The sequence below is a fragment of the Lissotriton helveticus genome, chromosome 2_1 (genome assembly GCF_964261635.1).
Source record: "Lissotriton helveticus chromosome 2_1, aLisHel1.1, whole genome shotgun sequence".
In the NCBI taxonomy this organism is placed as follows: domain Eukaryota; kingdom Metazoa; phylum Chordata; class Amphibia; order Caudata; family Salamandridae; genus Lissotriton; species Lissotriton helveticus.
The window spans coordinates 560,486,030-560,502,096 of NC_136059.1; the positions used below are offsets into that span (position 1 = coordinate 560,486,030).

Consider the following 16,067-nt stretch of genomic DNA (forward strand, 5'->3'; position numbering starts at 1 on the left):
ATGCACTACCAGAAACGCATAGCTTCAGGGCCGGCTCTAGGGCAGTGAGACCGGTGCCACTGCACCAGGGGCTGAATTTAGGTGAGGCGTTGTATTTGCAAATATATTCTGGTTTTAAAAGCACCTGTTGCCACCTTCCTGGTCTCCAGCACTTTTCCGGCAACAATAAAAATGTCAAGATAACTCCGGTGATGAATGTTCCTTTTGGAGAAAGATTGGAGTTTTGTCTAGTGGAAGCTTTGACTCATCATAAGGTTACACAGTGCATGTAATGTAAATTGGTCAGTGGGTTACTGCTTTTGACGGACAAATCTTTGTAATTTGCAGTTTATACATTAAAATCCTAACAGAACAGTGCGCTATTAACTGTCACCAAAGAGCTGCATGCAAGGTATAAATTAAAGCATTATGGTTTTCCCCCCAGTCTTTCGTTATCCTAATGTTACAAAAAGGGTTCATTTGGGTTGAAATCAATTTTTAATATTAAAGAGAACCCCAAATTATGGTGTTATGTTTTAAGTTCTGAGTTTGTGCTTCTCCAGACCAAGCATCTTAAACTATCCTGCCTACCATGGATGACATGTCACTCCTACACCTTGTAGTCCTCCTACACCTTGTAGTCCTCTGATGTATGCAACATTTTCTATACACTGGTTTACACATGTATGATTGACTGTCTCTGTGTAATGTGTGTGTAATGTAAAGTGCCCTGAAACCTTACAATGGTATAAGTGGCGCTACAAAACAAATTAAATTTATCAGAGAGAGTGGCTATGGAGACTTGAGGGGCACTGTTAAAGGGTGGTAGTGAGGGAATCCGTGGTGGATGTGGTTTTGGGCGGGGGGGGGCAGGAAACACTGTTGCACCGGTCACCATCAGCGCTAAAGCCGGTCCTACATAGCTTCATTGGGCAAGACTATACTTTGATTGACATCACAGTGTTCCTTAACCCGTTCCCAGCTTGCGTCGGCCGCACTACCTCGCTGGAGCTGCGCACGTCCGTTGGCTGACGCAGCCCCGCCCACTCTTTAATTCTCCCGCACTCCCGCCTCGCAGTTAAGGGGTTAATTATTCTGTGAGCATTCATAAATAAATCCCATGAAAGGAACAATATCAAGGGGCGTCCACAATACACCTATATGTCTACGTATTTAGATCTTCCCAACTATTTGAGCAGGTTGGTACTCAAATAATGTTGTTATTACACAACTGAAGGGTACACACTTTATTGCCTCGGAAAGATGGGAGTGTGAATCCTGCAGTACCGAAGCTTGTGCCCATTTACACCTTGAACTGACCTATGTCACCAGTTCACCGGTCACTTTCATTTTTACAGTTATACCAACTACTGAATAAACGTGTCCAATAAACTACTGAGGTGAGAGCACCTATTATAGAGCAAAACTGTGGAAAACATTTTAGAAAAAGAGATAAAACAGAGTAAAACTGTTGGAAACCCAGGACCTTTGAGCAATCATGGGGTGGGGGATGTCACTTAGAAGACACACATTATGGCAACACGATCATACTATTCTTCAAATAAGATGTATTAAAATTTCTAGGTATAATCGAGTTTAAATGTTGCTAATAACTATTGCTCGGAATAGGGCGCCGTCAGAGGGCATCATGAACCCAGCACGCAGCAGCGCGTTTAACGCTTGCGTCACTCACCGAGGAAGGACTCCACGTCAGGGACTGCGCCGAGCGCCTCCAGGAGTTCATGCAGCACGTCATTGTGGTCTGGGGAAATGGCGTCCTGGTGCTCCAAGAGCAGCTGTAAACACAAGTGGATAGATGACGTCATTAGTATGTGGTTAGGAACACACCCACTCTGTAGTGTACATTCCCAGGGTCCTTGGACTCACGTGCCATTTTAACAAATACAACTGTACACACCAGCACGCAACACAGAACTTAGAAAAAATGTGTAGTAGCTTTCCAATACAAACATAAAGGAAAGACAAGGTCCTCACATGGCTGAAATCAGTGTATTACCCGCTAAAACAAAGTTCGCCCGATGAGTTGTACTCAGTACTTTAAATGGGAAATTAGAAGTGCCAGTACTCACTAATTAGACTGGGTGGGTAGTTAGGGGCGTGGCTAGGGGCGTGGCTGGGGGCTAGGAATTTAACAATAACCCCATAAGTAAGCTTTAATGCAAATGCTCTGATTGTCATGTAAAGCGCTTAAATGCCGCTGGGCCAAATTCGCGCAATGTCAAACTGCCTCCTTACATAAGAATTATGGCAAGCATCGGCTTCGATGTCATTCGTACAGACCCTAATTTTTGGCAGTTTGATATTGCGCGAATTTGGGCCATGGGATTTAAGAGCTTTACATGACAATCAGAGCATTTGCCTTAACCCCTTCACTGCGGCGGCTATTCCGCCGCAGTGCTAAGGGGGCGGGGCGGCCGCATGCTGGTGACGGAACCGCTCCGTCACCAGCGTCGGTTGAGCTGTGCTCATGACGGAGCGGTTCCGTCATGGCCCGCCCCGCTCAATAGAACCCTCAGCGCAGGCGCGGAATTCGCGCCGCGCATGAGCGTTCTATCGAGCGGGGCGGGCCATGACGGAACCGCTCCGTCATCAGCACAGCGCACCCGCAGCTGATGACGGAGCGGTTCCGTCATCAGCATGCAAGGGGTTAAAGCTTAATTTCTCTAAGCACACCTGGTTAAGGGAGTTGTCCAGAATCACAGGATGATGAGCCGACATCAGGATTCTAAACCTGGTTCTCCAGTTCCACTGTCGGCATATCTGACCATATCCTTATCTTGTTGCGATGCCAATGAGAACCTAACCCTGCAGGGAATACACAGCTGTTGCCAGCCAGAGAAGCACATAAACAGGCTTCATCTGAAAGGGTCATTTTCAGTTTTTGCGTTGCACGTACCCGTACTTCAGGGCCTGAGCCCTGCAGGTTCTGGGTGTACCGGTACTCTTCTTACCCGAAAATAGGTTCCGGTACTCAGGAGGAGAAAACTGAGAAGGGCCGGTACTCAGTACCAGTGAGTACTGGCCCATTTTAAGCACTGGTTGCACTGCAGCATTTCAGGTGAACAAGCCCACAGTTTCACAGGTAGAGCCGAGCCAAGAAAGTCTGTCTCGGATGTTAGTGCCCGTGCACGAGCCGAGCTCTGAAAATGTGTTATGAAAACCATACAACAATTCTTGTAAAGTCTCTTCAAAGTTGATAACACATATTTAACTTAAGGAAGCCTTCATATTTATAGGGCAACATTATAGCAGTGCACCGGGACGTATTTATTAAAATGGTTGTTTAGTCTGAATTCACATATTCTGAAGCGCTTTCATATGAAAAAAAGAGTTTTGGTGAAATAAAATATTTGTCTAAGGTCACACAGTTTAAGCATGGAAGCCGCGATTTATCCAAGTTTTCTGGGTGCAAATTGTGCAAATGAACTAGCAAATGGGTATGTATTTGTTTTTCTTAAGTTAAGGCTTTGTTTTTTACCTTTTAGTGCATTTTTCTGCAGTTTTTAAAATACAGCGCCAATTCGACCCGTAGGTATTGGCGAGCTTTATGCATGAGCACCAGTTACATTACACAAGATCACATACATTGTTTATTGGCATGGGAGATTACGTGATTTGCCCAGAATCTCAGTATGTTGAAGCGATGGCCAGACTCGAACCTGGTTCCCGAGTTCCACAGTCGGCAGCTCTGGCAGTAACTAGTGACATCACATGCCGGGCAGAGAGAGGGAGGCAGGAGCTACACGAAAGCACAGCTTGTTATTAACCCCCGCACTCTGCCCCATTCCCACATGTATACCACCTCGCCCATACTGCGAGCGCCGTCTCTGTTTGCTACCCCCCCCATCATTGATAGGCCAACTTCCTTCCCAGCCGTGAGGCATCCCAGAGAGAGTGGTCCTACACACCTGTCCTTAGGCCAACTCACCCAGCCGTGAGGCATCTGAAGGTGAGTGGACCTATTCTGGCACACCGCCCTCCGGTGTGCCTCCGTACCAACCGATATCAGCGTAGTTCTTCGCCACGCTTTGCCTGTTCCTCAGCACTGCGACATTGCTGTTCCTTAGGTGTGGGTGGGTGGGACAAGAATTTGCGCTCCGCCGCCGGTGCTGCTCCCCTGCTCCGATAAGATAGGAGCTTGCCTGGGGGAGCAGCGCTTATATGCCCCCCATTCGCCTTCCAGGCCAGGTAGGCCCCCATGCCCATTGGCGAGTTCGTAGCCTGCCTCGGCGTCCATTGGCCAGGGGTGCCGGCTCCTCTTCGACAGCCACGGCGGGGGGGGAGGGGCCGGGCATTTTCTTAGCTCCTTGTCGCTTTGCGAGCCAAAAACCGGCCCCACTAGTTGTTTGTGTCCAGGGGCGCAGCGCTGGTTATGGCGCCGGCTCTCGAGCCCCCTGCAGGAGCAGCCTCTGCATTAACCCCCGCACTCTGCCCCATTCCCACATGTATACCACCTTCGCCCATACTGTATTCCTTATCCGGACAAGAAAAAGCCAACATACACATTCGTCACATAGTGGTCATTTGTTGGCCGCAGTTTATTAGGAATACAAAGAAACATGAATATACTTTGCATATTTTGCATGTTATGTCCTGACAAAACTTCCTTGTTATTGTCTCTTGGCCCTTCAGGGTCGTTCTCTTTGGTAGGTTGGTTTTTGCGCTCCTTTTGCGCGGGGAGGGGGTAGCTTCTGTCCCGGAGTTAGGCCCCCTCGCTACCTTGTCCGACTCTTGTTGTGCCCTGCCTTCAGGCGGGGGCTGGGCTGCGAGCGCCGTCTCCGTTTGCTACCCCCCCATCATTGATAGGCCAACTTCCTTCCCAGCCGTGAGGCATCCCAGAGAGAGTGGTCCTACACACCTGTCCTTAGGCCAACTCACCCAGCCGTGAGGCATCTGAAGGTGAGTGGACCTATTCTGGCACACCGCCCTCCGGTGTGCCTCCGTACCAACCGATATCAGCGTAGTTCTTCGCCACGCCGTCTGGGAGGCTTCCGTCTCCCCGCGGCTCCCCTCAACTACGCCCTGCTCTTCCTTGTTTGCACCTTGCCAAGAGCATCGCCCCCCACGGGTTGGCCCGACTTGAGCATCTACCCTCTCTATCCCTCAGGAGACTGTCTTCTTCCATTTTCTTCCCTCGGTGCCACCCTGCGAGGCTTCCCGAGGGGCTTGCAGGAGTATTGCCTCTACTTGTCCCATGGTGGTAGGCTGCCCTTGTCTTCTATACTGCCCATCTGAGCCTGTATAATGGGCGTAATTACATCTAATGTTGAGGTCACCCCATCTGGCACTCTTTCCCTTGTCCCCGGGGACCAGGACACTACCAGCAAGCTGTCTGGGCCTGTTCTATTGAGATGCAGCCATCATTTCCATTCGGTAAACGTTGCATTGGTAAGACATTTGCTTAACTTTGTAGCCGCCTACTCCATTGCAATATTGTCCACATAATCATTTTATTATTTCACACTTTGAAATTGCTTTTGCTTCTTCTAGTATCCAATATACCCACTCGTTTGCGCATTTCATTGTGGTATTTCCACATGGGGCATTGTTCCTTACCTGCCACCCCACCTTCAACTGTACTTATTTCTTACTTGGAAGGATAGAATCATGGGTTGGCCCCACTGGGGTGGCAGGAAGCCTAACCGTCCTATTTGTAAAGCTCATGTTGCCACAGGACATCTTTGCGCTGAATAACAGCTGCTTATTGTTACCCCCCCCCCACTCTCTGGTACTAATGTTATTGACCTCGAATACCTGACCAGGCTCTTGGCTTTATGCCAACTGTTTTCCTCTTGCGTTTCATCGGCGGGAGTGTGAGCTACTAACCCCCTTTTGGACTCTGGAACCCCTCAGCCCTAGCTGGCATCTTGATAAAAAACCGGGCACACTTTAGCCCCCAGCCGAGATCTATCTTAACTTACTGTAAACATACTGACTGCAATTTCCACGGCTGGTTTAGCCAAAAGAGATAGATATGATGAAGGCATTTAGCGCAGGGGCGGGGGGGGGGCTGTTTTCTCTCTATCTTCTCCTTCTTCCCTTCTCCTTCTTCCCTATTCTACCCAGACTGCAGGGCTGCCGGATGTTTTTGACACAAAGTCCTTTTTTTGTTGTTGTTTTTTTTTGTTGTTGTTGCAAGTTCTGTGCCAGCTCCTAGCTAACTGTATACTGTTATTACCAAAAAGGGGAGTCTCGTGGTCTGCATGGCCCATGTCCCTTGCAGCAGGCACATTAACCCTCGGCCCTGTTTACTATGACTAAAACCAGAACTTCCGAGTCAAAACTCCAACTACATAAGACTCTCCTTCTGCCAGCACGTTGGGAGATTTCAAGCCTTTCGCTTGTTTCCTGCCAAGTTGCTGGAGGGCAGAAATGAGGCAGCCTGGCTCTTAATCACAAAATTAAACTAGCATCGGCGCTGAACGGGTAGCTTATGCCCAGGCAGCAGGTCTGCAGGAACCTTTTCAATCTAACTTATGTATTTACGCTGCAGTTTGCTCAGCTCTGGGTTTTTATTTCACACAATGTTGATGTCACAAATAGCCCCCTCCGTCTTCTCCTGTCTCTCTTGCCCTTCCCACACGCCTAAGGCCACAAAGCATTAAAATCTATAAAACACTGTTAAATGATCACTTGATGCCAGCCCTTAAACACGCTTTTTGATCACTGCATTTCTGGCGGTGTCAATTGTCATAATTTATTTATTTATTTTTTAACAGTTGCTGATGTGTGGCTTTTCTGCACTCCAATGTGCTGTCCGTATGCATCATAATATTATATGTTCCTTTTTGACTAAAGAAAGCGATGCACTCTTCAAAGCAAATATATATATATATATATATATCCACACGTTTGCAGGTTCACCCTGAGCGGAGAGACCACAGGAGGCTTTCAGTGACGCTTAAAGATTTTAATCACAGCAGGCAAGCAGAAACGGCAATAGCGCTATCACTTCAACATGCAAGTGGCCAGACGCGTTTCAGGACAAAGGCAGTCCTTTCCTCAGTGGCGCATATTTGAATGAACGCTGGTAGCAAAGTTTCAACACGCACAAGTCCAATATAAAACACCTGCCTGTGAGGGCGTGGCTGTATGCACAGCCTGCTGGTTGTTGTAGTGCGCGAAGGTATTCCCCAAGGTGGGCTTGCTAGCAGAGTCCTCCGTGATTCAATAAAGTATTTCCCATGTGGGTAAGTGAGGGCACTATGCAATGACTGCCCCGCTTTGTTGCTGTGATTCGTGCAACCTGGCCCCCTCCTGCAGGGCGCCAGATTTCCTCCTTCCATACTGCGCGTACCTCTGGTAACGGCTGGGAACCGCACTTCAGCGGTGGGCCATCTCCCCGACCGGGACCGGCCGGAAAACATCCACACGTTTGCAGGTTCACCCTGAGCGGAGAGACCACAGGAGGCTTTCAGTGACGCTTAAAGATTTTAATCACAGCAGGCAAGCAGAAACGGCAATAGCGCTATCACTTCAACATGCAAGTGGCCAGACGCGTTTCAGGACAAAGGCAGTCCTTTCCTCAGTGGCGCATATTTGAATGAACGCTGGTAGCAAAGTTTCAACACGCACAAGTCCAATATAAAACACCTGCCTGTGAGGGCGTGGCTGTATGCACAGCCTGCTGGTTGTTGTAGTGCGCGAAGGTATTCCCCAAGGTGGGCTTGCTAGCAGAGTCCTCCGTGATTCAATAAAGGCAGTCATTGCATAGTGCCCTCACTTACCCACATGGGAAATACTTTAACTTTGCTACCAGCGTTCATTCAAATATGCGCCACTGAGGAAAGGACTGCCTTTGTCCTGAAACGCGTCTGGCCACTTGCATGTTGAAGTGATAGCGCTATTGCCGTTTCTGCTTGCCTGCTGTGATTAAAATCTTTAAGCGTCACTGAAAGCCTCCTGTGGTCTCTCCGCTCAGGGTGAACCTGCAAACGTGTGGATGTTTTCCGGCCGGTCCCGGTCGGGGAGATGGCCCACCGCTGAAGTGCGGTTCCCAGCCGTTACCAGAGGTACGAGCAGTATGGAAGGAGGAAATCTGGCGCCCTGCAGGAGGGGGCCAGGTTGCACGAATCACAGCAACAAAGCGGGGCAGTCATTGCATAGTGCCCTCACTTACCCACATGGGAAATACTTTATTGAATCACGGAGGACTCTGCTAGCAAGCCCACCTTGGGGAATACCTTCGCGCACTACAACAACCAGCAGGCTGTGCATACAGCCACGCCCTCACAGGCAGGTGTTTTATATTGGACTTGTGCGTGTTGAAACTTTGCTACCAGCGTTCATTCAAATATGCGCCACTGAGGAAAGGACTGCCTTTGTCCTGAAACGCGTCTGGCCACTTGCATGTTGAAGTGATAGCGCTATTGCCGTTTCTGCTTGCCTGCTGTGATTAAAATCTTTAAGCGTCACTGAAAGCCTCCTGTGGTCTCTCCGCTCAGGGTGAACCTGCAAACGTGTGGATATATATATATATATATTATTTTTTTTAAATTAACTGGAGGCCGGGGATTGAACCCACGGCCTCATCATACATGCAAAGCACGCGATCTACCACTGAGCTACATCCCGATGTTAGAAATGTGCCAGTGAAGTGGTGTAAAACAGGAACCAATTAATTTATTCAAATTCTGTGTAAAGAGAAAAGTCCCAATACCGCAACTCAGTCATGTCGTCCCCGAATCTTGGGGAGTTCTATAAGTGAAGATATGCCTCTCCCGAGGACACTCTTATGTCCCGGAGATTGGATTAAACCACTTCCGGATCAGCCTGCAAATAACCTCTTTAATAACCTCCGGGCAATAACTGGCTGCTGAAAGCTGCTTATCCCTTTCGGGGTAATTTGGTGCACACAGTAAATCAGCCCATAGTACGCTGCCTTCTCCCTGTCGCACAATGTGAGTGCAGTCACGGACCCCTAAGCGGGAGTAGGCAAACCGACAGAGAAGTTGCGATATGAACACCAGGGCTCCCCAACCTTGAAGCGACCTTACTACACTTGCAAACAAATCAGTAATGCCCGCTGTGACCTGACCTCGCGCAATAACCTTGCGTTGTCTGATTCCTATGTGCCTTTCATCTCTCGTTTCCTGCGACACTCAGGCAGACCCCGTGTGCTGTTACTTATTTCCCCACTATTTGAAGTATTTTGAAAGACGGGTCTGTCTTCCCCTCATCGGAGCTCGTGCCCTGTAGAGCCCCTCGCAGCGCGTCCTCACTCAAGCCATGTTTGCTGCTGCCTCGCTCCTCCTTGCACCCCGCCACGCTCGGAGTTCATTAGTCAGGTATCTAATGTGCACGCCTGATTTATTATGCAGTAATCGGATACCTCAGTGATTACTATCACCGGAAATGGCGCCCCTGCCCCCAGGCCGCCATCTAACATTAACCTGATTGCGGGCATTGCTCTCTGCCTGGTCCAAGCCCTTTGCAGCAAGTATATTAACCATCTGTCGCCTCTGACTATAGCGTTGCAAGTGTTGGACTCCTCTGGCCTCGTCAGACGAATCACCATGGTCAGGCTGGAATAGGGTCTCTCCATGCTCGTAACTGGTTTTACACGTGGGGAGTCGTGAAGGCCTAGGCAATTTTCTTCATATCTCCATTTTTTGGGTCGGGCCTGAGCCCCCAAATTCACCTAGCAAGCTCTCCCCACGTATCCCGTCTGAGAACGCAGCTTGGTCTATTCACCTAGTTGCCCGGGTGGTGGATATTATAGGCATACCTTCCTATCCTGCTGAAAGAAAAATGGCCCTGGTCCTACCAGGATTTGCCGGTTAATGTAGTAATTAACCAAGCTCCAGATTACCCAACATTCTTTCCACCATGAAGGTACTTCTGAACTGACAGGGAACCAAGAACCCCTGCACAAGGGTAGCTGTCTTAACTGGCGTTATCAAAAAGCACCCTGCAAACCCTGACTGTATCTGTTATATGGCTATAACTCGCCCTGGGGGTATTGGAGCACTTTACATGGGCACCGTTTTGACATTACGCATTCAGGCGCGGGGAGAGTGAGTGCTGTGACCAGAATGACATGATGACTTTCATTCTGAAAACATCTAGTTTCTTGCCTGTCGCCTTTACTTAGCCGCAAGGGAGCACCGCATGGGCTCTTGTACAATGGCCTGGTTCATTTTCACTGTCTTATTGCCGTAGAGTGCACGCACCGGCATACCGACACCGGGGGCAATCTCACGCTCTGAACATGCTTAGGGCAAGCCCCACCCCGTGTCCCCAGTGTAATGGCCGTCTGGGTGGGGGGGGGGGGGGGGGGGGGGCAGGTGCGAGCGCTCCTCTGCTCAAGTTCCCCGAAAAACTTTCACTTCCAGCCCCGCATTGTATCAGACAAAAAGGGGTCGGGGGAGGGCCAGCAGTACAATTATATCCTGAGCTGAAAAAACTATCTGCCACTAATATGGTGTCAATCATCTTGTAATTGCGCAGTTCTCAGCTTGCATTCCGCAAGGCTTTGGCTTCTTCTCTGAGCCTATCTTGATTCTTGTGCGCAGCCGAGCCAGCACACAAGGGCTCAGGCATCTGTGCATATTCAGCCTATGGAGTGTGGGGGTGTGGTGTGTGTAAGGGGTGTTTCTCAAAACAAAAGCACGTTTAAAGCGATGGTAGCGCGAGTTTCTCATCCTCGTTTCCCGGCATGAGAGCACCGGGGGGCATGTATCGAGTAAATGAGTCCTCCCTCTATCGTTTACTATTTTATTTTATTTACCTTATTTCCATGGTATCTCTTTGCTGAGATCCCATGTTGGCGCGAGTGTCTGATGTAAAAGCAGCGCGGAGCTGATCTAAGGCTCCACCCTGACCTCTCCGCCAGGATCGGCAGCCGCAGCGTGAGATGACCTGACCAGCCCGGGCCACCGGCTACTATCGCCATCTACTTTTTTTTTTTTTTTTTTTTTTTTTACTCGCGCCCCTAGGTGGCACCTCCGCCGCCATACCGCGATGTGAGAAACCCTGCCTGAAGCACCATTGGCTGAAACTATTGCCTGAAGCACCGGTCCTTCTGCGGGGGTGCCGCCATAAGTGCCGCGCCATCGATCTCTGGCATGCCAAGGATGCTAGGTATCGGGCGCTTTCTATCCTCCCTATTTCCTTGTACCTTGCATTGCCGGGCAGCAAACAATATTCGCGCCATCCTGCTTCTTACCTCCTTCGATCGCTGCGGGGGCACTGCCGCCCGCCCCGGCCTTTGTCATCTCGGGGGCACCACCGCCCGCCCCGACTGGTTCTGCCTTGGCTGCTGTTCCTTAAATGTCCCAGCTGCTTGCGCCAAAACCTGCCAGCAGCCCTGGATCGCTTCCTCGTGAGCACCGCCGTTCTGGCTTCAGGTGCATCCGGGTCGCTGTTCTGGCACCCTGCTCCGTGTCGGTCGCCTTCCAACAGCTGGTAGTTGATCCCAACTTCCTGGACTCCGGTTCCCGCGAAGTGCCGCCTAGCTCCGATGTCGTCCTGCTGCTTTGCTCTGTTCTGCGAGTCGGAGGGGGTACCTTCGCTTCCGGCGATGTCCGGGGCGTCTTTCACTCTCTTGCAAGTGGAACGGGGTGTGCACTCCGACTTCTCTGGTAACCCCTTGTTCCTCTTCGGGCAGCAGCGGCCGGTTCCTCAGTCGTGGAGAGCTTCGCCTTCATCAATAATTAAAACCCTTGCATATAAATGGAACTCTCGACTCAACAAGAATTTGCGCTCCGCCGCCGGTGCTGCTCCCCTGCTCCGATAAGATAGGAGCTTGCCTGGGGGAGCAGCGCTTATATGCCCCCCATTCGCCTTCCAGGCCAGGTAGGCCCCCATGCCCATTGGCGAGTTCGTAGCCTGCCTCGGCGTCCATTGGCCAGGGGTGCCGGCTCCTCTTCGGCAGCCACGGCGGGGGGGGGAGGGGCCGGGCATTTTCTTAGCTCCTTGTCGCTTTGCGCGCCAAAAACCGTCCCCCACTAGTTGTTTGTGTCCAGGGGCGCAGCGCTGGTTATGGCGCCGGCTCTCGAGCCCCCTGCGGGAGCAGCCTCTGCATGAGCTGGAGGTTCCAACAAGACTTCGAGCTGAGCCAGAGCTGGGTTTCAGGCTCGAGTTTTCAGTGGATCGCCCACCTCTAGCGGGAACAGCAAACGCAAGGGTGAGGAGTTGCGAAGTATCAGGTTATTTTAGACACAGTACAATCTAGCACAAAGCGTTGCAGCACAAAACACATTTTGCACCGGGCATTTGTGGCACTTTTGCACCCAATTTATAAATTGGTGTTAAAATGAGGAATAACTTGAATAAACACTGTGCCATTTTTGTGCATTGTTACATCTATCATAATGGTTTACAAGGGCTGTTACTCAAGATAGGAACTAGTGGTAAATGCGCGTATTTTGCCTTTGTCTACTGATAGGCACTAGTGAAACAAGCACTGGTAATGTCAAAATAATATGGCTTTTGTATGGCGCTTGCACACAGACACAACATTCATGCACACTTCGGCATACATCTCATGCATGCATATATGCAGCTAGAGCAATATACCTTCATATTGCCACCACAAGAGATGTGCAAATACCCAAGCACTTAGACAACACACAAACACTGATCCATACAGAGCACACACAGTCTGGAAGCACACAGGCCTGCAGTGCACACAGAGATCGAAGGGGGCAGGGCCGTCCGACAGAGGCATAGGGAGGAAGAAGATGGCAGACAGATACATGCTCAGTCGGTGCCTCTGAGAATCAGGCTCAATGTAGCCGTTCTCTAGAGGAACCGATATTTGATATGGAAAAAGTAGTAGAGTCCAAATCCTTTCAATCACTAGTCTCTCTTTGGAAAAATCCCTTCTACTATGTAAAAATCTAAAATCCAACTTTGGAATTTGCACAGCGCGAACTACTGGGGGCCGTCAGGGAGAATACGTGAGCTATTGGCCAGAGTCACATGATGCTGGGCTAAGCTGCCACCGTTGATCGAACCGTTAGCCCTGCGCTCCGGAGTCGGCCTCCTTGGTCGCTGCGCCACACCTCTCCCATTCCTTGTCTTCTTTGGCTGAATGGGGCCACACCAAAGGGTTGAAGGACCCTAAAGAGTTGTTTCTCTCCCAACACCCCCCACGAAGCAGAGGCCTACGTTACACACCCCTGTTTCTATACTTGGCCTCCATGTTGTAATAATGAAAAGGCAAAAAGCGGTTTATAACCTCTCACTCTGAGATGAACCTATGTCACATTTAGGGCTTCCAGAAAGCTCCATGCACATTGGACAACATGTTATTCTTTTGTTTTGCAAATCACGGTTACTGTGCCAATTCAATCAATTGAAGAATTGAAACACTGCAATTACAGAATTCATAGGCTTATTAAATGAACAGCCAGGACTAGAAACAAGGTATATAGTGCTCCAGTTAGAAAGGGGATTTCTAGGTGAGACTTGTGACAAAGCGAGGCAGAAACCACCACTCTAGTCAGGATAAGGGAGTTACACTTCTAAAATAACCCCTGCTCCCCACCTTGGTAGCTTGGCACGAGCAGCCAGGCTTATCTTAGAGGCAGTGTGTAAAGCATTTGCACGTAACCAACAGTAAAACAGGGTACGCACTATAAAAGGACACCACAACAGGTTAGAAAAATATCCAATTTTTATATACTTAAGACAAGACCAAATACGATAAAACTCCACAATACTATACTTAAAAGTTCACAGTTCCAAAAATACGCTGATTAAAAAGAGTTCCTTGTGTGGATAGCTCCGTCCGGCCTACCACGACGCCATTAACAACAAATCCAACAGTTCTGGCTGGTTGCGGGGTCGTGGGACAGCTACAGTGTCGGGAAGACCCGCAAACAGTACCTGTGAGAAGTGCAGGGCGCTGAGACCCTTGAAATCACTCGTGTTGCAGGCCAAGCTCCTCTCTGGTGGAATCAGGAGAGCTGGTTCCGCAGGCTTCAGGTGCTGTGGTGTGAAGTGCAGCGGTGCGGCATGCGATGCCCCCAGGTCGCAGTGCGAGCAGCGGCTAGGTGGCGGCATCAGATGGCATAGTTGGTGAGACCAGTGTCGCAGTGCGAGAAGGCGGAGCTCGCCACGGTGCTAGCAGGCCACGGTGCAAGCAGCGGCGTTGTCGTTGCTGAAGTGCTGTCGTGGGCTGACGAACTGGAGTCGATGGCGCCGGCGCCGGTTGGCCAAGACTGCGGTGCGGGAAGAGGGTGGTGCATCGTGTGACTTACGAGTGGTGCCCTCGAACCACGGTGCAAGCAGAGCCTTTGATTTTGGTGGTAAGTGGCGGCATCAGGCAGGCCAAGGCCTCCTCGTGAAGCAAGGCGGTGTGGAGTGCGGTGCCCACAGGTCACGGTGCAAGCAGCAACTCGGTGGCGGCGTCAACAGGCGTCGTCGGTGAGACCAAGGTTGCGGTGCAGCGTTGCGGCGGTGGCCTCTGCAGTGCCTTCATGACACGGAGTCGGCAGCAGCGTCGTAGACGTCGTTGAGTTGCTTTTCCTGTGTTTGCAGCACAAAACACACAGTCCCCAGTGCTGCGGACAGAAGAGCTTGAAGTCTCTGTTGTTCCTGAGACTTTGTGAACAGGGGGTAAGCTCTACCTCAAGCCCTTGGAGAGACTCTCAAATTGGATTGCAGAAAGTCTAGTCCAGGCCTTTCACTGCCCAAGACAGAAGCAGCCACTGCAGGTCAGCCCCGCAAAGCACCCAGCAAAGCAGTCCTTCCTTTTAGCAGCTTCTCCGGCACCTCTTCAGTGCAGCCTTCTTGATCCAGATGAGTTCTAAAGTTCAGGGGTCTGGGACCCAGTATTTATGTCCAAAAATCCTTTGATCTTTCAGGCTCTATTCAGCCCTTTCCTGACCTACCTAGTCCATCTGGAGCCCCTCTGGCCTCCCAGCCTTCTGTCATCCAAAACCCAGACAGGCAATCCACATTCCAGCAGAGGCACACGGGATGACTGAGCAAGAAAATACCCACTTTCTAAAAGTGGTATTTTCAAATGCAGAATGTAAAAATCACCTTCACTGAGTTCAGCCATACTAAATTTTATTTTCTTACCGAATTCCCTGGGCCAGTTATGTTTGTAAGATGTTGTAAACAAACCTCCCATTCTATCCTATGGGGAACTGGTAGCCGTGCAATAGTGAAAAACGAAATTGGCTGTAATTCACTACTAGGACATGGCACAAACAACGGGACATGTCCTACCTTTCCCATACACATTGCACCCTGCCCACAGGGGTACCTTGGGCCTACCTGAGGGATGTCTGACATCTAAGGGAAGGTTAGGAACCAGCCAGTGGGTGCACTGGCCTAGTCAACATGGCAGTTACAAACTGCGCGCAGACTCTAGAATGGCAGGTCTGAGTTACCGTTTTCAGGGCTACTCACGGGGGTGGCACAACCAGTGCTGCAGGCCCCCGGGTGGCATTTGATTCACCGGCCCTGGCACATGCGGTGCACTTTACTAGGGGCTAACAGGTACATCAAATATCCAATCATGGAAACACCAATCCATAACACAATTTAGACAGAGAGCATATGCACTTTAGCACCGATTAGCTGTGGTAAAGTGCCCAGAGTCCTAAAACCAACACACACACGTCAGGGAAAAATAGGAGGAAAAAGCAAAAAGTTTGGGGATAACCCTGCAAAAAGGGCCATTTCCAACACAGTCCCCTTTCAGCCTAAAGCTGAACACCACACCAGTTTTGAAAAATATCCAATATTTTTATATACTTAAGATAAGACCGAAAACGAAAGAAAAAAAAATACAGTATTTAAAAATCTTCGGTTATCAAAATATGCTTGAAAAACAGTTCCTTGATGTCGATAGCTCTGTCCGGGGCTATCCCGATGTCGTGAGCAAACAAATCCAAACAGTTCTGGCTGACCACAGCGTCGCGAGCCAGCTACGGTGTTGGGAAGACCCGCAAACAGTACCTTTGAGAAATGCAGGGCATCGCCGACCTTTCGTTGAGCTTCCGGAATCACAGTGTCCGCAGGCGTCGGTTCCGGAGGTCGGTGAAGGAGTGGTCGGGGCCCTCGAAGTCACACGTGTTGCAGATCGAACTCCTCTCTGGTGAAGTCAG

At 50.1% G+C, this 16,067-nt stretch overlaps 1 protein-coding gene across 2 annotated transcripts in view; it reads right to left on the reverse strand.

Moving 5' to 3' along the window:
- Nucleotides 1–16,067, reverse strand: part of IQGAP2 (IQ motif containing GTPase activating protein 2) — a 1,127,142-nt gene that overhangs the window by 69,246 nt on the left and 1,041,829 nt on the right. For both annotated transcript variants that reach the window (XM_078675224.1, XM_078675225.1), the window contains one exon: nucleotides 1,673–1,775. In XM_078675224.1, coding sequence (XP_078531350.1) covers nucleotides 1,673–1,775 — 103 coding nt within the window. The remainder of the gene's footprint in view (nucleotides 1–1,672; nucleotides 1,776–16,067) is intronic.